General features: G+C 44.4%; 1 protein-coding gene across 1 annotated transcript in view; it reads left to right on the forward strand.

Annotated features, from left to right (window-relative positions):
• ASZ1 (ankyrin repeat, SAM and basic leucine zipper domain containing 1) overlaps positions 1–22,935 on the forward strand; it is a 450,104-nt gene that overhangs the window by 238,250 nt on the left and 188,919 nt on the right. The window contains exon 8 of the mRNA XM_073619829.1: positions 11,306–11,378. Coding sequence (XP_073475930.1) covers positions 11,306–11,378 — 73 coding nt within the window. The remainder of the gene's footprint in view (positions 1–11,305; positions 11,379–22,935) is intronic.

Raw genomic sequence — 22,935 nt, forward strand, 5'->3', positions numbered from 1 at the left:
GAAGTCTTCCTTTAAAACTAGGAGCTTAACAAACACTGCTGATAATTCCCCTCCCCCTCCCCTCTCCTCCTGGAGAGGTGCGGTAACAGCTGACACTTATGTGTAATCAGGTTCTCACCTGAGGCTTAACACAGACGCTCTCAGTTCATATGCTGAAGACAGAAGTCTGTCACACTAAGGCCCCTTTCACACTGGGGCGGTGGGGGCGTCGGCGGTAACACAGCGCTATTTTTAGCGCTGTTTTACCGTAGTTTTTGCGGCTGTATTCGGCCGCTAGTGGTGCAGTTTTAACCCCCGCTGGCGGCCGAAAAAGGGTTAAAACCGCTCGTACATCGCAGCTATAGCCGCATTATTACCGCGCTGTCCGATTGATTTCAATGGGCAGGAGCGGTGAACACACCGCTCCTTCACCACTCCAAAGATGCGGCTCGCAGGACTTTTTTTACTGTCCTGCCAGCGCACCGCTTCAGTGTGAAAGCCCTCGGGCTTCAAACCACTTTTCTGGAAAGTGGTAATGACAGAGAAGACAACTGTCCAAGGACAGTGTCCAAGAACCGAAAGAGCCTTGCCCATCAACATCCTAGAGATTCGAAGCCTGGACTTCCAGGTTAAGGGATTGTCCCGACAGGATCCAATCCGTCAATGCCAAGGCTGTGGCCTATATCAATCACCAAAAGGGGGCACCAAGAATCTCTCAGTGCAGAGAGAAGTGAACTATATTCTAACTTGGGCAGAAAGAAATATTCCGTGCCCATCGGCAGTCTTCATTCCGGGAATAGAGAATTGGCACACGCACTACATGTGCCACCAGCAGATTATTCCCAGGGGAATGGTCTATTCACCCCGACATGTTTCGGCTGTTTGTCAAGGATGGGGGACTCCGGATGTAGATCTTCTAGCATCCAGTACAACATAAAGTTAGTCAACTTTGTGTCCACAACAAAGGATCCATTCGCATGCAGAACAGATACGTCGATGATACTGTGGGATCAGCTTTTACTGACCTATGCATTTCCCCCTATTCTGCCTTGACTTCTTTGGAGGATCAAGCTAGAAAGAAAACCGGTAATTCTGGCAGCACCAGCATGCCCCAGAAGTTCATGGTATGCAGAGGTCATAAAGATGGCAGTGGAGGATCTGTGGTCCCTTCCACTAAGGCCAGACCTGCTCTCACGGGGGCCGATATTCCATCCTACTTTACGAATGTTAAATTAACGGCCTGGCTATTGAGACTCACATTCTGAAAAGATGTGGGCTTTCCAGGGCAGTTATTTCTACTTTAATGCTAGGAAGCCAGCTTCTAGAGCTATATATTATAGAGTCTGGAAAGCTTGTTTCCTGGTGTGAATCCAAGGGTTGGCACCCTCGGAGATATATTAGAGGTAGAATTCTTGCCTTTCTACAAGTAGGCGTAGAGATGAAGTTGGCCCTTAGTACTATTAAGGGCCAAGTCTCAGCCTTAAATCACCCTTAAGCCCTTGGGACTTGAATTTAGTTTTGTCAGTGTTACAAAACCTGCCATTCGAACCATTACAGCATGTTCCCTTAGTCCTTCTGACTAGGAAGCTGATATTTTTGGTTGCTATATCCTCAGCAAGGAGGGTTTCAGAATTGACTGCTCTTTCCTTTTAACCACTTCAGCCCCGGAAGGATTTACCCCCTTCCTGACCAGAGCACTTTTTACAATTTGGCACTGCGTCGCTTTAACTGCTAATTGCGCGGTCATGCAATGCTGTAACCAAACGAAATTTGCGTCCTTTTCTTCCCACAAATAGAGCTTTCTTTTGATGGTATTTGATCACCTCTGCCGTTTTTATTTTTTGCGCTATACACGGAAAAAGACCGAAAATTTTGAAAAAAAAGATATTTTCTACTTTTTGTTCTAAAAAAAATCCAATAAACTCAATTTTAGTCATACATTTAGGCCAAAATGTATTTGGCCACATGTCTTTGGTAAAAAAAAATGTCAATAAGTGTATATTTATTGGTTTGCGCAAAAGTTATAGCACCTACAAACTAGGGTACATTTTCTGGAATTTACACAGTCTTTAATTTATGACTGCCTATGTAATTTCTTGAGGTGCTAAAATGACAGGGCAGTACAAAACCCCCACAAATGACCCCATTTTGGAAAGTAGACACCCCAAGGAAATTGCTGAGAGGCATGTTGAGCCCATTGAATATTCATTTTTTTTGTCCCAAGTGATTGAATAATGAAAAAAAAAAAAAATTACAAAAAGTTGTCACTAAATGATATATTGCTCACACAGGCCATGGGCATATGTGGAATTGCACCCCAAAATACATTTAGCTGCTTCTCCTGAGTATGGGGATACCACATGTGTGGGACTTTTTGGGAGCCTAGCCGCATACGGGGCCCCGAAAACCAATCACTGCCTTCAGGATTTCTAAGGGCGTACATTTTTGATTTTACTCCTCACTACCTATCACAGTTTTGAAGGCCATAAAATGCCCAGATGGCACAAACCCCCCCCCAAATGACCCCATTTTGGAAAGTAGACACCCCAAGCTATTTGCTGAGAGGCATGGTGAGTATTTTGCAGCTCTCATTTGTTTTTGAAAATGAAGAAAGACAAAAAAAAAAATTTTTTTTTTCTTTTTTTAATTTTCAAAACTTTGTGACAAAAAGTGAGGTCTGCAAAATACTCACTATACCTCTCAGCAAATAGCTTGGGGTGTCTACTTTCCAAAATGGGGTCATTTGGGGGGGGTTTGTGCCACCTGGGCATTCCATGGCCTCCGAGACTGTGATAGGCAGTGAAGAATGAAATCAAAAATTTACGCCCTTAGAAAGCCTGAAGGCGGTGCTTGGTTTTCGGGGTCCCATACGTGGCTAGGCTCCCAAAAAGTCTCACACATGTGGTATCCCCGTACTCAGGAGAAGCAACAGAATGTATTTTGGGGTGTAATTTCACATATTCCCATGGCATGTTTGAGCAATATATAATTTAGTGACAACTTTGTGCAAAAAAAAAAAAAAAAAAAATAATAATTTGTCTCTTTCCCGCAACTTGTGTCACAATATAAAATATTCCATGGACTCGACATGCCTCTCAGCAAATAGCTTGGGGTGTCTACTTTCCAAAATGGGGTCATTTGGGGGGGTTTGAACTGTCCTGGCATTTTATGCACAACATTTAGAAGCTTATGTCACACATCACCCACTCTTCTAACCACTTGAAGACAAAGCCCTTTCTGACACTTTTTGATTACATGAAAAAATTATTTTTTTTTGCAAGAAAATTACTTTGAACCCCCACACATTATATATTTTTTTAAAGCAAATGCCCTACAGATTAAAATGGTGGGTGTTTTATTTTTTTTTTCACACAGTATTTGCGCAGCGATTTTTCAAACGCATTTTTTGGGGAAAAAACACACTTTTTTACATTTTAATGCACTAAAACACACTATATTGCCCAAATGTTTGATGAAATAAAAAAGATGATCTTAGGCCGAGTACATGGATACCAAACATGACATGCTTTACAATTGCGCACAAACGTGCAGTGACAACAAAATAAATACATTTTTAAAAGCCTTTAAAAGCCTTTACAGGTTACCACTTTAGATTTACAGAGGAGGTCTACTGCTAAAATTACTGCCCTCGATCTGACCGTCGCGGTGATACCTCACATGCATGGTGCAATTGCTGTTTACATTTGACGCCAGACCGACGCTTGCGTTCGCCTTAGCGCGAGAGCAGGGGGTACAGGGGTGCTTTTTTTTTTTTTTTTTTTTTTCTTTATTATTTTTTTGCTTTTTTATCTTATTTTAAAACTGTTCCTTTCATTTTTTTTTTTTAATCATTTTTATTGTTATCTCAGGGAATGTAAATATCCCCTATGATAGCAATAGGTAGTGACAGGTACTCTTTTTTTGAAAAAATTGGGGTCTATTAGACCCTAGATTTCTCCTCTGCCCTCAAAGCATCTGACCACACCAAGATCGGTATGATAAAATGCTTTCCCAATTTCCCAATGGCGCTGTTTACATCCGGCGAAATCTAAGTCATAAAATGCTCGTAGCTTCCGGTTTCTTAGGCCATAGAGATGTTTGGAGCCACTCTGGTCTCTGATCAGCTCTATGGTCAGCTGGCTGAATCACCGGCTGCATTCTCAGGTTCCCTGTTGAGACAGGAGAGCCAGAGAAAAACACGGAAGACGGGGGGGGGGGGGGGCGGCATTCTCTCCCACTGCTTGTAAAAGCAGTCTAGAGGCTAATTAGCTGCTAGGATTGCTTTTACATGAAAGCCGACCGCTGGCTGAAAAGAATGATACCAAGATGATACCTAAACCTGCAGGCATCATTCTGGTATAACCACTCAAAGTCGTGAATGCTGTACCTGAAGACAAAAATATGGTTAACAATAAAGCACAGTAAACGGTAAAGTATAAAAAATTGCAGACCTGAAAAGCAAACATGATAAAACATAATAACAATAAAACATTGCAGAATAGAATACAGTAAAAAAGAGCAGAACAATAGAGAGAATAGAGAGAGAGAGAGAGAATAGAGAGAGAACAATAAAACTACACTATTATTTATTTTATATTTTTGTTTGTGTTTTTTTTTTTTTTTTTTTACACTTTTTTTTGTAACTGTAACTTTTATAACTGTAACCGGTTCCAGGTTCGGGTCTCTCAAAATGTGATGGCATCTTGGGAGACCCTGTGAAAGTGTGCCTAGTCTGTGCAATGCTGTACCCTACGCTAATACTCAACTAGTGAATGGTAGCGTTCAAAACATTCACCAATGCAAAGACCAGGATTGTCAGGACAGGAGGGACAATAATAGCGGGTGTCACGCCTATATCCGCGCTTGCTGCAGACACAACATCTTTTTTGGGGGGGTTCGTTGGGTAGGGGTACTCGGGAGGACATAAAAATGCCTCTCATGCAGCCGACTGCATTTGGTTGGGGATGTGAATGGGGGAAGTACGGGCGCTGCAGAAGTGGTGGGTTCCCAATTAGGATTGGCGAATGCAGCAGGAAGGGCACTATGGGCATGACGGGCCTGTGTTTGTCTTCTTGGTGGCAGCGGGACACTATTTGTGCTTGCCACCTCACCAGCTTGAACTGCACTTATGGGACTCGCCACGTCACCAAGTGTTACTGCAGTGCTGGTTTGACTATGACCGGGGTGTACTAGGCCGCTGGCGCTTGCCAGTTCACCAAAACGCTACCAAAAAAACTGTTAACGATCGCAGGGATCAGGCCTGACGCTGCGAACGCTGCAGTTATGCATTTAGTGTTTTGTAAGTGACAGTGATCGATCGATACTGCACTTGGGTGGGCTGGGCTGGGCCGGGCGGAGGGGCAAAACGCAGGTGCTAGCAGGTATCTGGGCTGATCCCGCTGACACTGCGTTTTTGGGAACCCTAAACTGCTGGGGATGCCAGTATAGATCTGATCGGATCAGATATTGATCAGTTCAGATACTATACCACTAAGGGAGGTGTACGGTGCGTGCGTGGGTGTTAGCGCTACTGGCACTAACCTGACGCTGCCTGGGGCTGGTGCTTGCCAGTTCACCAAAACGCTACCAAAAAAAACTGTTAGCGATCGCAGGGATCAGGCCTGACTCTGCGAACGCTGCAGTTATGCGTTTAGTGTTTTGTAAGTGACAGTGATCGATCGATACTGCACTTGGGTGGGCTGGGCCGAGCTGGGCGGAGGGGCAAAATGCAGGTGCTAGCAGGTATCTGGGCTGATCCCGCTAACACTGTGTTTTTTGGGAACCCTAAACTGCTGGGGACGCTAGTTTAGATCTGATCGGATCAGATATTGATCTGTATAGATACCATACCACTAAGGGAGGCGTATGCTGCGTGCGTGGGTGTTAGCGGTACTGGCGCTAATCTGACGCTGCCTGGGGCGACGCATATCACCGTCGGGTGATCAGGGGGCTAAATCTTCGGTAATTAACGGCGGGTGCCCTGACACTATAAAAAAAATAAACAAACTAACCAGCGTCACCCGTAACAGTTATACGGTGATCAGTGGTGAAAGGGTTAACTAGGGGGCAATCAAGGGGTTAAAACATTTATTAGGTAGTATATGGGGGTCCCTGTCGCTATAAAACGCTGACGGCGAACCTAAATATTTACGTCCCTAACTAGCGTCACCAGCGACACTAATACAGCGATCAGAAAAATGATCGCTTAGCGACACTGGTGACAGGGGGTGATCAAGGGGTTAAAACTTTATTAGGGGGGGTTAGGGGGGTACCCTAGACCTAAAGGGGGCCTAACACTCACTGCCCTGACACTGTAACTGTCACAAACTGACACCAATACAGTAATCAGAAAAAAAAAAAGAAAAAAACCTGCTTGGTGTCAGTTTGTGACAGGGGGGGGGGTGATTGGGGGGGGGATCGGGGTGTTTTGTGTGCCTGGCATGTTCTACTGTGTGTAGTGTGTTGGTGCACTTACATTGCAGTCTTCTCTCCTCGGCCCGGAACGGAAAATACCGAGCCGAGGAGAGATGACATCATTTCCTCTGCCTCTGTGTACAATACAGAGGCAGGGAAATGATCCCATTGGCTGAGAGCGATCGCGAGGGGGGGCCACGAATGGATGGCCTCCCCCTCACCTCCGATCGCCGGGGAAGATTTGCCGACCGCCGCAGGCACCGGGGGGGGGTTCCGATCGGACCCCCCACCCGCGGGCAGGCAAGGACGTACATACACGTCCTTTTGCCTGCCCGTGCCATTCTGCCGACGTATATAGTCGTGCGGCGGTCGGCAAGTGGTTAAGAGCCATATTTGGTTATTCATGAGGACAGAGTGGTTTTGGGCCCTCGTCCAGGTTTTTTTTACCAAAAGTGGTCTCAGGTTTCCACCTGAACAAACAAGATATTGTCCTGACATTTTTTCCAAAACCATGTTGGTTATTCATGAGGACAGAGTGGTGTTACGCCCTCGTCCAGGCTTTTTGCCAAAGGTGGTTTCAGGCTTTCATCTGAATGAAGATATTGTCCTGCCATCGTTTTTTCCAAAACCATGTTCCAAAGAAGAAAAGTCACTACATTGTCTTGATGTGATGAAAGCAGTGAAGATCTATTTAAAGAAAACTGCTCAGATTCGTAAGACTGTCTTATTTATTCTGCCAGAGGGTCCTAAAAAAGGACAGGCAGCGTCAAAATCCACTGTTAAGTTATAATTCGAACTTATGATTTTCAAGTTAAGGCGCACTCTACCAGAGCAGTTGGTGCTTCTTGGGCAGTGCATCACCAGGCCTCCATGTTTCAGATCTGCAAGGCCGCGACTTGGTCTTCAGTGCATACATTTACAAAATTTTATCAAGTGGATGTAAAATAGAATGAGGATATTGCCTTCGGGCGCAGTGTGCTGCAAGCAGCAGTATAATTCCTCAAGGTCTGGGGGTGCCCTATGGTTGTGTCTTCCTCCCCTCAAGTAGCATTGCTATGGGACATCCCACCAGGTAATTACTTGAGGCTCTGTGTTCTATGATGTACGATAAAGAAAATAGGATTTTTAAAACAACTTAACCGTAAAATCCTTTTCTTGGAGTACATCATAGGACACAGACCTCCCGCCCCTCTGTTTTATGGGGTGAGAGTATATTGCTTATATTGCATGGCTACAAAAACTGAGGACTCCTGGAAGGAGGAGGGGTTATATAGGGGAGTCAACTTCCTGTATTGGTTATACCAGTGTCAACACCTGAAGGTAGGCCCATAACCCACCAAGTAATTACTTGAGGCTCTGTGTCCTATGATGTACTCCAAGAAAAGGATTTTACAGGTAAGCTGTTTTAAAAATCCTATTTTTATAGCAATGATCGCTGTATAAATGACATTGGTCCCAAAATAGTGTCAAAAATGTCCGATGTGTCCGCCATAATGTCGCAGTCCCGATTAAAAATCGCAGATCGCCGCCATTACTACTAATAAAAAAAAAAAATAATAATAAAAATGCCATAAAACTATCCCCTATTTTGTTGACGCTATAACTTTTGCGCAAACCAATCAATATACGCTTATTGCGATTTTTTTTTTTTTTTTTTTTTTTTTTTTTTTTTTTTGTAGATTACATTGGCCTGATCAAATACCACCAAAAGAGAGCTCTATTTGTGGGGAAAAAAAAGGATGTCAATGTTTGGGTGCAATGTCGTACGACCGTGCAATTTGTCAGTTAAAGCGACACAGTGCCGAATTGCAAAAGTGCTCTGGTCAGGAAGGGGGTAAAATCTTCCGGGGCTGAAGCGGTTAAACAGTATAGACACTTATTTTAATGTTTTCACATAGCTATGCCTGCAAAAGAAGCCAGTCTGAAGTGATCTAGCAGGACTTCATTTTTACGACTAAAGTTCCACTTTAAGCTGCAGAATATTTTACCCCCTCGATCAAGGCATTTTTTGCTATTTGGCACTGCGCTACTTTACCTGTTTATTATGTGGTTATGCAACACTGAACCTACACGAGATTTTTTTTTTCACACAAATAGAGCTTTCTTTTGGTGCCATTTGATCACCACTGGGTTTTTACTTTTTCACTTTTTAACCAAAAAAGGCAAACATTTTGAAGAAAAAATGCTATTTTTTAGTTTCTGCTATAAGACCTTTCCAATAAAAAAACAATGAAAAAATCAAATTTCATCAAAGATTTAGGCCAAAATGTATTCTGCTACATGTCTTTGGTAAAGAAAAATCCCAATAAGTGTATATTGGTTTGCGTGAAAGTTAGTGTCTACAACTATATACAAACGATATACTTTAAACTACTAATGGCGGTGACCAGCAACTTCTAGTGGGACTGTGATCGTGCGGTGGGAAATCTGACAGTGTTAATTTAGTTGACTAAATTAACAGTATTTTAGTCAACTAAAATATGAGTAAAATGGCACTTTAGTCAAGACTATGACTAAAACTAAATCGAAATTTGATGTCAAAATTAATACTCACTACCAAATAAAAATATGTAGGGGGGATCTACTAAGCTGCTGAAAGAAAAAACATTAAGAAAAGGCTTTTCTTGTTTTTTTCTTAATATTTATATGTTGGTAATACGTTCAGGTAATATGTGCAATGGCAGTTTTACGTTTGGGGGGGTTTATAATTTAACTACTTACCGACCGACTCCTGTACATATACGTCGGCACTTTGAAGATGGATATCACGGTAACGGCAGCAGCTGCTGCCACAACCGAGTTATCCATCTTTTCAGGAGCCGGTCGTGTTTACGATAATGGTGGTCTCTGCGGCGGATCCACCGCAAGATCACCGTTATCGGCGGCGGGAGAGGTACCACCCCCTCCCGCCACTCTCCCGTACCCTCCGCCGATTACCGGAGCCGTCGGTAGCGTCAGAGGTGATCGGGACTTGTCATCTCTGTGGTATGGAGACGAGTGAGGGAAAGATGGCCCCCACCCATCTCCATACCATAGGTATAAGTATGGGTATGGGCCATTGGGTATCAATTTACTTGGCGTAACATTATCTTTCACAATATAAAAAAATTGGGCTAACTTTACTGTTGTCATATTTTTTTTTTTATTCAAAAAAGTGCATTTTTTCCAAGAAAAGTGCGCTTGTAAGACCGCTGCGCAAAAAAGTATTGCAATGACCGCCATTTTATTCTCTAGGGTGTTAGAAAAAAAAATCAATATATAATGTTTGGGGGTTCTAAGTAATTTTCTAGCAAAAAAAACTTTTAAACTTTTAAACACCGAAATCTCAAAACGAAGCTAGTCCTTAAGTGGTTAAAGTTGTACTTCTTTTTTTCTTTTTGTTTGTTTGCGAGACTTTGTTTTATTTATAAAGACGTTTTACATCACAACAGCTAAATGTGTCTAATGCATGTTCAAACATTAATACCATAAATAATGTTATTAGATTTTTACTCCAGGAGTAGAGAATTGCTTAACTACTTGCCGCCCGCCCGTGTGGGTGCGCGTGCCAATTGGCTAGTGGGGGAGCCAATCAGCGAGTCCGGCGGACGCGATGTCTGCCGGCCACCCGCGATTGTTCCCCACAGAGGCAGAACGGGGATCTGCCTATGTAAACAAGGCAGATCGCCGTTCTGACAGGGGAGGACATAGCAATTTTGTGTTCCTGCTAACCAGGAACATGGATCTGTATTGTCCCAGTCAGTCCATCCCCCACACAGTTAGAAAACACACCCAGGGAACTCGCTTAACCCCTTGATCACCCCTGGTGTTAAACAACTTCCCTGTCATTGTCATTAGTACAGTAACAGTGTAATGTTTTAGCACTGATCACTGTTGTAATGTCACTGGTTCCCAAAAAAGTTTCTGTCGCAGTCCAGCTAAAAATTGCTGTTCGCCACCATTACTAGTCAAAAAATAAATTAAATAAAAAATTCCATAAAAATATCCCATAGTTTGTAGACGCTATCTTTTGCACAAACCAATCAATATGCACGTGATGAGATTTTGTTTTTTACCAAAAATATATAGCAGAATACATTATGGCCTAAATTGATGAAAAAAATAGATTTTTTTGCATTTTTTTTCATTGGATGTGTTTTATAGAAGAAAGTAAAAAATAATTGTGTTTTTTTTTTTTTTCAAAATTGTCACTCTGTTTTTGTTTAAAGCACAAAAAATAAAAACCGCAGAGGTGATCAAATACCACCAAAAGAGAGCTCTATCTGTGGGAAAAAAATACATCAATTTGAGTACATTGTCCCACGAATGCGCAATTGTAAGTTAAAGTAGCGCAGTGCCGTTTTGCAAAAATGGCCTGGTCAGGAAGGGGGTAAAACCTTCCGGTCCTTGAGTGGATAAAAAATGCATTATTACAATTTAACTAAACCCATTTGATTTTAGTCGACTAAAATGTACTGGAGATTTTAGTCATCTAAAATGCAATGAAAAAAATTCAGATAACTAAAATACGACTAAAACTAAATCAAAATTTGAAGTGAAAATTATCACAAAACTGACACGGGAGGAGAGACTGACTGCCGATGGCATCACTATTGATACGATTACAGTGATCAGTGCAGGGGGATCGCTCTGCCGCAGTATATGTGCGGTAGGTAGTACCCGAGTGGATAATATATGATGCATGCATGCATGTTTTTAGCTGCCAACTGCATAACTTTACATTTACCCAACATTAAACCTCATTTGCCTCACAGTGGCACAATTAAATCGTGCATTGAGGTTGGCTGATTTCAGGTTGCAAACATTCAATTTAGACTTTTTGATGGAAATAATTTACCCTTTGGGACTTATTCTTTTGTGCTTTGTGTCTTGTTATGATGAAAATGACATTGGCTCTTTCTCTTTGTTTTAGCTGTTCTGCCTCCAGTGATCTGGAAGTGTTTTTGCACGGCCTTGGTCTTGGACACCTTGCAGATATATTCTTGGTAAACATGTTTGTTATTACTAAATTGAATATTCAACACTGTAAGATCTAAAATGCTAAATATTACACTGTGTTGAATAAATTGAAAATGTGTTTTATATTAGGCAGACTTGTAGTTGTTCAGGCCTCCCCTTGGCCTTTGAAAAATTATATTGAATTCTTTACTTTGAAGAATTTATTGCAGTCACTGTCAGGTATCCGCACAGTGTTTACTCCCTCTCACTCCTACTGTTTCAGTTACAATCCAGCATATGCGCTAATGAGAGGTGGGCCTGGCTTTTTCAAATTTGATTGGCAGGTATTTTTTCTAGCCAAAACCCCTCTTCAGCCAGCATTAAAGCAAAAAAATGCTGCAGTAACGCATTGCAGACGAGGCACAGCTTCAACGACTATTATAAGGCTGCTTTCACACTGCTCTGTCGCAAAAACGCAGTAGAAATGCTTATGCGGTTTTGCCACAATTCTTATTTTTTTTACAATTCATTCTTTATTAAACATTTTTCTCTTATTACAATAAACATTTACATGGCTCATCTCCCCAAGACAGAGGACAATATTCAGTATCCTGGTTTATATATACACGCCAACAACAGGGACGGCTCCCTCTACACCCCCTCCTCCATACCCTAAAAAAAAGAGAAGAAAAGAGAAAAAAAAAAAAGTTTTATAAGAGTGCTATAGAAATAATTTAAGATCTTCCAATATTGTACTCTGTATACATTGTTGACTTAATACGTGTTAAAGGAGAGGGGGAAAAAAAAAAATTTGAAAGAAAGGGAAAAGACCTTCTTTCAAATGCAGTGCTCTATATGTGTCATTAACTTATTACACGTGAAAGAAAGTAAAACCAAAAACTCCAATTTTATGAAAGTGTTATAAAACTTATTTAAATTATTCAAATATTAGTGCTCTATATATATTATTGACCTGTTATGTGTGGGAAAAAAAGGGGGGGGGGGTGATTGGGGGAGGGGGGTAAACCCTCCCCTCATTTATGAATGCATTATAAAATAATTTTAAACATTTTCAAATGCTTGTGCTTTGTGTATGTTATTAACTTATTACGTGAAAAGGAGAGTAAAAAAAAAAAAGGAGGGGGGGTGAGGGGAAAACTTGCCCTATTTATTGATTATATAATTCAAAAATATCAAGTGCTTGTCCTCTACCTCTATTATTACCTATTAAATGTGAGTGAAAGAAAAAAAGAAAGAAAAAATTAAGTGGAGGGGGATAGGGGCGATAAACCCTCCCCTCATTTATGAATATATTATAATAATTCAAAAATGTTCACGTGCTTGTGCTTTGTGTATATTATTAACTTATTACGTGAGAAAAAAAAAACAAAAAAGGGAAGGGTAAGGGAAGGGGGAGAGTGGAAAAGGTAAGCAAATGCCTCAGAGGGAGCCATCCCGTACAATCAGCCTATGCCACACAATCACAAATTTAATTTAATTTAATAGTCTTATCAGCAAACAACAAATACAGAAAAAAAAAAATTATAAAAGAAATGTTGTGGATCATTCCCTACTCCCCCCCCCCCCCCCCCCCCATTATCAAATTCCCCTTTAGCTTTTGTCTTGACTTCCGACAATGGCTTCTAATTAATTTTATCTAACACCTTATCGGTTTTCCCACTTTGCCCATATTTTTTCAAATCTGTCCTGTTTATTTCTGGTCATATAAACCCACCTTTCTGCCTCCATCATCTTCTCCACTTCCCTTTTTCATTCTCCTAATGTGGGGCATGTAGCCTGTTTCCAGTACCTGGGTATTAACCTCTTTGCTGTGTTTAGTAAATGTGGTGTGAGACTATTTTTATAAGATCTTGTGGATCCAATAGTCCCATGGAACAGGAAATGTATTGGTGTTAATTCTATACATTTATTTGACATTCTTTTGATCCATGGGGCTATTTCTTCCCAAAATACCTTGATCTTAGGGCATGTCCACCAAATATGAAGATATGTACCCCTATCTTTACATCACCTCCAGCAACGATTATCTGCATTTGGATATATCTGTGCTAATCGCACTGGGGTTCTGTACCATCTAGTCAAAAATTTGTATGACATTTCCTGAATAGATGAGCTTACAGATGATGAGTGTGTTACTTCTATTCATTTTTTTCTTTGTGATGGGGTAAATGTACAGTTTAGTTCATTTTCCCACTCTTTAATAAAATATGGTGTTGTGGTTTCTTGTTCGCTAAGCATTAGTTTATACATCTGTGACAATAAATGATTGGGTTCTGATATCTTCATACACATCTTCTCAAATGTGGTTAACATATTTTGGAGCCTTATTTGTTCTATTTTTTAAAAATTTTTTGCATTTGGTATTATCTCCATCCTGCCATCTTCATGTCTCCTTGTAACTATATCAGTTCTACTTGGGACATAAGAGTGCCTAGGGGGGCATATCTTAAACACATTGTGTTCCCTCCTGATTCCCATGGACCTAGCGCTCCCTTTTCTTCTCCAGGGGGGAACCATGGATAACCCCCCAATGGGGCTAAAGGAGACATTTTAGGAGCATATTTAACCATTTTATTTATTCTATCCCATACTGCCAGTGCATTTCGAGTTAATGGAGATGTCCATTTAGATAGTACCCTGTCCTTGGCTGGTATCCATGGTGCCCCCGCTAAATCCCTTTCTGCCATGTTTTTTTCAATCAACACCCATGCTTTGTTTTCAGAGTCATGACACCAGTTTAGTATGCATACCAGAGTCATTGCTCTGTAATACATTGCAATGTCTGGCAACCCTACTCCTCCCTCCTCTTTCCTTCTGTGTAAGATGTTATATGCTATTCTAGCTTTTCCATTCTTCCATATGAACGATAGGAATTCTTTACGTACCTTTTTAAAAAATATTTGGGGGAGTGGTATGGGTACTGTGTACAGTATATATAATAATCTAGGTATTATGTTCATTTTAAGGGTGTTGATCCTCCCAAACATTGTTAACATATGTCCTTTCCAGCTATGCAAATCCTCTGTTATTTTGGCAAGTAGGGGACTATAATTTTGTTCATATAGTAGTTTTACATCTGCAGATATATGTACTCCCAAATAAAACAAAGAATTCCTGTTCCAGATAAACGGGTATTTGTTTTGCAGAGATGTAGTTGATGATGGCATATGACAGGGTAGTAATACCAATTTCTCCAAATTTATTTTAAAGTTTGATAATTTCCCATATTTTGTCACCTCCTGCATCACTTCTTTAACCTCCCTGGCGGTTTTCCCGAGTGTTGCTCGGGGTTAAAATTCAGTCCCATTAGCGGTAACCCCGAGCCACACTCGGGATTACATCTCAGGATCCTGATGCGGCGTTACTTACCTTGTACCCAGGATCCTGTGATGTCCCCCGCTGTGTCTGTGGGCTCTGTCTCCTCCGAAGCCTCTCCGTGCCAGGCTCCGTTCCCTGCGAGTGTCGCGACGCACGGGGCGGAGCCTGGCGGCAAATTCAAAAAATGTAAAAATCATAACACATACAGTATAGTGAGGCCCGGAACGTCATAAAAGAAAAAAGAATAGTGCAGGGCCGGGCATGACAGTGTGTCTAGTGACACACAGGGTTAAGCTGGCTTGTGTTTTGGTGGGGGGCGGAGGCAGCAGGAAACTTGAGGGGAGCGGCCATACAAAAGGAGGGGCGGAGTTTTGGACTGGGTCAGTGGAGCGAGGAAAGACACGAGGAGGCAGATTTTCTCTGCTCCTCCACAACCATGGCCGACATTGACCTGATCCTGGCTCGTTTGCGGCAGGCAGCGGCGTCCCGGGGACCGGAGTGGCTCCATAGCCAGGTGGCGGGGATCATCGATGCAGAGGCTGGCGGTTCGGCGGCGGCAGGTGAGGGGACTGCGCGTGCGTGGAGGTCGCAGCCTCCGGCGCGTTATTCGCCAGGACCCGGTGGCCGATCGGGTCGCCAGGCACGAAACCCTAGGGGGGAACAGTCAGCCCCACCGGCCAAGAGGAGTCACCCGACGGCCGCTGCGGGGCCCGGGCGGAACACACGCCGAGGCCACAGCGCGGTGGGCGGGGCTACGAGGCAACATGGCGCCGGTTCACCAACTACAGGGCCCAGGCGGGAGCGAGCGGACCCCCCAGCAGCTCAGCACGAGCCGAGGGGGGAGGACAGAAGGGAGAGGACAGCTGCAGCAGCGTCCAGGGCCGTAACTAGAAGCCATACCGACACCGCAGGTGGGCATCGGTCACCTGGCGTTGGGAGAGAGCTGCAGAGGGAAGGCCAGAGGACTGATCAGGCCGGACGGATGTCAGTCACTCCAGGGCAACGCGGACTCCAGTCGGGAGGCGGGGCTTCGGAGGTCGGACAGGTCGCGTCCCAGCGGGGACATACGGCTTCCAGGAGGGACGCGCCTGGGGGGCTCACTACGCCGGCAAGCCCATCTCAAGGAGACCAGTCGGACGATGAGGAGTTGGAAGAAGGCGAGGTCGAGACACGCCAGCAAGATACGGCGGTGGAAACCAGATCAGCGGCTGTCGGGAGGTCTCCGGGTCGGCCCGGCAAGTCCAGTAATAATCTTTCTGTCACCAATGACTTACAAAATATATGGGCCATGGTTACCTCGGGTACGGCAGGGGTAGCCGCCCACCCGCCACGTTTGCAGGGACAGGGCCAGGACCACCAATTGGCGGGACCAGGATCCGCCGGTCCGGGGGACAACTTCAGGAGCTGTTGGAGGGCCTGAGGGCACTAGTGGGGCGCTTCGGGGAACAACCTCCTCAGGCGACCACGAGTTCAGCATCGCAAGGAGCGCAAGGGACTGGCGGGGGCGCGTCTGCGGGGGGGGAGGTAGAAGTCTCTTCAGGGGTGTCTGCTGACAAGACCCTGGAATCGGGGGTCAGTAAGGAAAGGATGGGAGAAAGAGGGGCAGCGGAGGCTCTGGGTAGAACGGACATTGTCAGGATCGCGGACGCAGCGAAATGCGAGGTATACGTTTGTTTTGAGGGCCCGCTGGGTGCGCATCTGAAACAGGAGGTTCGGGAAAAAATTCAAAAAGGGGAATACGTGGAAATCTTTTCCTTGTTGCCGTTGGAAAAGTTTAATTTAGACAGGGTTACGCCTGATGACTCCAAGAAGGAAGAGGAGGAAAAGAGGAGATACAGGTTGATTCCAAGGACGTTTGTTAACTGGTTACAAGCGTTCGCTATCATGGCTAGCGTCATTGGCGAAAAGAATCCTGAACATTGTTCGGGGTTGTTTTGTTATATGGATGCTATCGGGGAGGCTCACAGAGTTTATGGGGGAACGGCTTGGCTGCGCTATGACGAGCAGTTCCGGCAACGCAGAGCGCTTCGTCCGGCCCTGCGTTGGGACCATAAGGACATTAGTCTGTGGATGAGACTGATGTCCTCGGCCAAGGCCTCGCCTCAGTTTTTTCAAGGGGGGGCCGGGGGTACACACTCCTCAGGACTACCGGCCGGTAAAAAATGGGGAGTGTTTGTAATACAACGAAGGCAACTGTAAGTTTGGGGGTTCGTGCAAATTCAAGCACGAATGCTCAGGGTGTGGGGGAGCCCACACATTCGCCAGATGCTTCAAAAAAGGAAAACGTACCGGAGAGCCTGCTAACAAGAGGGATGACGCCGGTGAAGGTGGAAAGGATGCTGCCTTTCCTAAGTAAGTATCCGGATAAGGAAGCAGCATCGCTAATCATTGCAGGTTTTAGGGAGGGGTTCAAAATACCATGCACCTTGGAGGTGGTTCCCCCCCATGGCAAGGAATTTAAAATCAGCATTGCAACACCCGGGGGTGGTGGGTGAAAAATTGGCGAAAGAAGTGGCGTTAGGCCGCATGGTAGGGCCATTCACGGAGAAGCCATTACCAGATTTAGTGGTGTCCCCACTGGGGGTGGTGCCCAAAAAAAAAAAAAAAAGAACCAAATAAATTTCGGTTAATTCAGCATTTATCCTTTCCAAAAGGGGGCTCGGTCAATGACTTCATTGACCCTGATGCCTGCGCTGTATCCTATACTTCATTCGATGCAGCGGTGTGGTGGGTTAGGAGGTACGGAAAGGGGGCACTGATGGCAAAATCCGACATAGAAGCGGCGTTTCGGCTACTCCCAGTGCATCCGGACAGCTTTAGGCTGCTGGGTTGCCACTGGCAAGAACAGTTTTATGTCGATAAATGTTTGCCCATGGGTTGCTACATTTCTTGCGCCATGTTCGAAGCATTCAGTTCCTTTTTGGAGTGGGTGATTAGGGATGTGTCAGAGCTGGACTCGGTTATCCATTACTTGGATGACTTCCTTTGTATAGGTCCTCCTTCCTCCAGTGTGTGTGCGATTTTATTGTCAACGTTGCAGCACATTGCGGAAAGGTTCGGCGTGCCATTGGCAGCTGAGAAGACAGAAGGCCCGACAACTGAGATTAGTTTCCTGGGTATCGTTATCGACACGATACAAATGGAATGCAGGTTACCGCAAGAAAAATTAGTGGATTTGCAGAAGGAGATCCGGGAGATGCATGGAATGCGGAAGGTGCAATTGCGGACCCTGCAGTCATTGCTAGGTAAGCTAAATTTCGCTTGTAGGATCATACCTATGGGTAGGGTGTTTTGTAGAAGGCTGTCCGCAGCCATGGCGGGAGTTAAAGCCCCTACACATTTTATCAGGTTGACTCGGGAGCATCGGGAGGACCCGAAGGTATGGTATCAATTCCTGTCGGTGTACAACGGACGAGCAGTGTGGATGTCAGGTCCGGTAAGTAACTTTTCTGTTAAAAAAAAAAAAAAAAAAAAAAAAAAGTTTTTATTTGCTCCATAAGGAGATTATATACACATACAAACAATAAAAATTAATTGAACAGTGTGCTGCTACAAATTATACATATATATTCAGGTCAAATGGTTACAATTCAGACTATTTTTTCAATTTAACATCCTATCATCAGGTTATATATAAAAAATCTTAATAGAGGAGTATCAATATCTTCGCCCATACCAAATCCTGTGCTTATCGTATTCTATAGTGTCTAATAGAGGGATGATCTTCTCTATGGTGGAAAAATAAGTACCAATACTAGACACTCATTTTTTATTTTATTTTACCCTGGGGGGGGAGGGGGGGAAAGGGGGGAAGGTACGGAGGGAGGGAGAGAGACAAGGAATCCTTATTGGTGAGACCATGCATCCCAAATTTTGGAGAACTTTTTTGGGCATTTGCGGTTGATATAGGTAAGCTTATATAATGGCAATGTGGAGTTGACCAAGGTCTTCCACTGAGCCACTGTAGGAGGGTCAGGTTGCTTCCATTTAAGCAGTATAGTTTTCCTAGCATAGAACGAGGCATAAAACACAAACAATCTTTTATGAGTATTGGGTATGAGGTTATCACATACTCCCAAGAGAAAGACAATCGGGTTTAGCTGTAGATGTAAGTCACCCACCAAATTAATCACGTTGACTACTTCCAGCCAAAACTGTTGTATAAGAGGACAGGACCAGACCACATGCATAAAGGTACCCAGTTCTCCCCCACACTTTGGGCATCTATCTGACACTGTCGGGTAAATTCTAGATAATCTCTGCGGCGTGTAATACGCCCTATGGAGAAACTTAAGCTGTATATAACGATCTTTCGCAGATACCATGAGAGGAATGCATTGTTGTATGCCCTCCTCCCAGTCATCCGCCGCCAGGGCGGGTATGTCCTCCTTCCATTTGTCAAAAAGTGTGTTCTTCTTAGATGGCTCTTCACCTATTATTCGCATATATAGGGAGGATAGAATTCGGTCCACATGTCTGGAAATCAAAAAGGACTCAACCCCATGTGAGTGCAAGGTGATTCCCGACGGGAATTGGGCTCGCAGTGCATGGCGTAGTTGTAAATAGCGAAATAACATTCGCGAGGGGAGTTGGAAATCGTTTTTTAATATATCATAAGGAAGGATCCCCCCTCCCGAAATTACCTGTTTTAGTATTTTAACACCATAATTTGCCCACAAGGCCGGGTCTGGAACTGATTGGAGATGCTTCAATTTGTGATTGCCCCATAATGGTGTATAGGGAGACCTAGAACCTGGTTCAGTAAGTTTCCCCGACATCTGCCCCCAAACTCTGACCGTCGTATACATTGAGGACGTCATATCTGGATGTGTTTTTGGACCCCTAAAGACCAGGTTGCTCAGTGCTGAGTAAGATCCCAGTATAGCGGCCTCTAAGTTAACTGCTGGATTGGACTTCGGCTGGGAGAACCACCAACGAACCGTCACAACCACTGCTGCCCAGTAATACTTTTTAAAGCAGGGGAGTGCCAGACCTCCCAATGACAAAGGAAGCTGCAAGGTGGCCCGAGCAACTCTAGGGGTTCGACCTCCCCACACAAAGGTGTTAACTAATTGATCTAGCTTAGTAAAGAAGGAGCTAGGGATGGTGACCGGGGTATTACGAAAGACATAAAGAAATTTAGGCAGAAACGTCATCTTAAGCAAATTGATTCTTCCTACCGGTGTAAGGGGAAGAAACTTCCAAGCCTGGCATCTGGTGGTTAATTGCTGTAGAATTGGGTAGACATTATCCACTAGATATTGAGATGGGTCCCGCTGTATCTCGATGCCCAAGTACCTGAACCTAGACACCATAACCAGCGGTATCTGCGGGTCCACGGGAACCGGGGCGCGGGACAGCGAGAATAGGGTCGACTTAGACCAGTTGATCTGTATACCAGAGAAAGCCCCATAGCCATTAATAAGTTCCAGTGCCACCTCCAATGAGGCAGACGCATCCGGTAGATACAATAGCGTATCATCAGCGTATAACGAGAGCCTCTCAGTCAACGGACCAACCGTTATGCCCTTAACCCTGTGAGACGTTCTAAGTAGGATAGCGAGGGGCTCAATGGCCAGGGCAAACAGCCCTGGAGACAGAGGGCATCCCTGCCTGGTCCCCCTCCCCAGAGAGAAAGGAGGTGAGAGCACACCATTTGTGCGTATTCTTGCAGTGGGCCATTATAGAGGAGCTTTACCCAGGATATGAACTTGGGGCCAAAATTAAACCTTTCCAGGACTTGCCAAAGGAACTCCCACTCAACCGAGTCGAAGGCCTTCTCGGCATCTAAAGAGGCCACCACACCCGGGGATTCCTTTTTCTCCGCAAAAGATATGTTTGTGTAGAGTCGACGTAGGTTAATGTCAGTTCCCTTACCAGGCATAAACCCTGTTTGATCACCATGAATTATAGAAAGGATAACCGAATTTAGCCTAGTGGAGAGTATCTTAGTAGTTATCTTGGCATCTAGGTTTAACAGTGAGATGGGATGGTACGAGGCACAAGACGTAGGATCCTTATTAGGTTTGGCTATAACTACTATAACTGCCTCCGACATAGATGGAGGTAAGCAACCCTCCCCCAGCATCTTTAAAAGCAGGTCATGAAATTTAGGGATCAGAAACTCCCTATGTTCCTTATAAAACTCCGCTGGTAGGCCGTCCGGGCCCGGAGTTTTTGCTGACTGAAGTGCCCCCACCGCCATTTGGACCTCCTTAAGAGTAATCGGGGCGTCTAATGCACTACGAGCCGTATCCGAAAGTTGTGGAAATTCTATTTGATTGAGGAAACTGTCAAGGTCTTCACTAGTGGAGGTGTTAGTAGAGGTATATAATTGTTTGTAATACTTAGCAAATTGTTCATTTATATCAGCAGGGTCAGAGCAGAGCTTTCCCCTATCGTCCTTTATGTGGGCAATGTGTGACTGGGAGGAGCGTTCTTTAGCTAACCATGCTAATAGTCTACCTGTTCTTTCTCCTTGTTCAAAAATTCTCTGGGATTGAGCAAGTATCTGTTTCTTGGTGGTCTCAACCCTCATCAGGGAGATTTCCCTGTGAAGGGATTGCAGAGCGTCATACGTCAGTATGTCTTTAGTATGCACATATCTATCCTCTAGCAGAAGAGCCCTCTTTTCCGCCTCCTCTAGTGCTAGTCTGGTGTCCTTCCTAACCCTCCCAATCGCAGTTTGATACTGGCCCCTGGTATACGCCTTGAAGGCATCCCACAGTGTCGGGGGGGGGGGGGGGGGACCGTGCCCTCGTTAATTGCCCAGTAGACTCCCAACTCTCCCTCCACCAGGGGGGACACCCTCTCGTCCGTAATCCACAGACCCGAAAGTCGCCAGAGTGCAGCACCCACCGGTGAATCCGTTTTAAGTCTAAGCAGGAGAGGTGCATGGTCTGAAATGCCACGTGGCAGGATCTCAACCTCCTGTATCCGGGAGAGCAGGGAGTCCGTGGCAAACATCAGGTCAATTCTGGAGAAAGAAGCATGTGTAGCTGAATGACACGTATATTGTTTCATGTTAGGGTGTCTCAGTCTCCATATATCAGTGAACCCGAAATTTTCCGCCCATTGAGAGAGGGGAGAGATGGAAGAGGGCCCCCCGCTAAATCTATCCAGAGTTGCATCTGGGACCATGTTAAAGTCTCCAGTCAATATAACTCCAGCTGACGGATATAATGCTATTATTGGGGCTAATTTCCCCAGTATGTTCACCGTGGCAGGGGGGGGGACATAGATACCCACGATCAGCAATTCCATTCTGTCGCACATCGCATGCAGGGCCACATATCTCCCCTCAGGATCTAGGTGTAGATCCAGTAGGGTAAACCCGAGGGATTTATGTATGAGGACACTGACACCCCTGGAATAGGAAGAATAGGTAGAGTGGTAATACGCACCAACCCATGGTTTCCTGAGTGCCAGCGTCTTACTCCCGACCAAATGTGTCTCCTGAAGTACACATATGTGCGGGTTGTACTTTTTCAAAAAATTGAAAACCAGTGATCTTTTTATCTTGGAATTCAGACCTCTAACATTCCAAGACAAAATAGTCAGGGGAGTCATTTAAATCTTACAAGAAATGTGTAAAGGCGACTATGCAACATAATCCATATCCATCTATATATGTAAATACACAAAAGTAGCATAATCTTATTCGTCATTGTAAAAACTCTGTAAGGAAGAACATCTCTGCCATCTAGTGGATGAGTATTAGAATAGCACTGACCCTTAATATAGGAGACCTTTACATATAATTGAGTACTCATGTAGCAGCAAAAAAATAAAAATCCCAACTGGGAGCAAAAACCTGTGCTCCAACTCCAGCTCCCATCCCCCCACCCCGCACCACCCCCCGAACTTCGGTGTGCCTTCATCCCAGAAACTGTCATGGCAACTGCCAACGGGGGAAATGAACAGAAGGACACCTGAGTGTCACAGTACGTGCAAGTAGTCCTCCAGCAAAAATTTCACAGGATTAACGGTCCCTGCAGATTTGTATCTTGGATCACCCGGGGAGAAAAATTTATAGATAAAAGAACAAATTATATAAAAAAACAGACATAACTCCTCCGGGGGCACAGTTCTTAAACTGTTGCAAACTCCGCCATAAAATGCAATGCAAAAATTCGGAGCAACCCTCCTCCACCCCCCTATGTCCCTGTGTCATGAGCAGGATTAATATAGAATCCACATGTGGTCGGGTGGGTGAAACATGAAGAACTGCGACCAGTTCCTAGGAAGTCTTTCAGGTCGTGTGTA

This window comes from Aquarana catesbeiana, linkage group LG03 (genome assembly GCF_042186555.1).
Source record: "Aquarana catesbeiana isolate 2022-GZ linkage group LG03, ASM4218655v1, whole genome shotgun sequence".
Taxonomy (NCBI): Eukaryota; Metazoa; Chordata; class Amphibia; order Anura; family Ranidae; genus Aquarana; species Aquarana catesbeiana.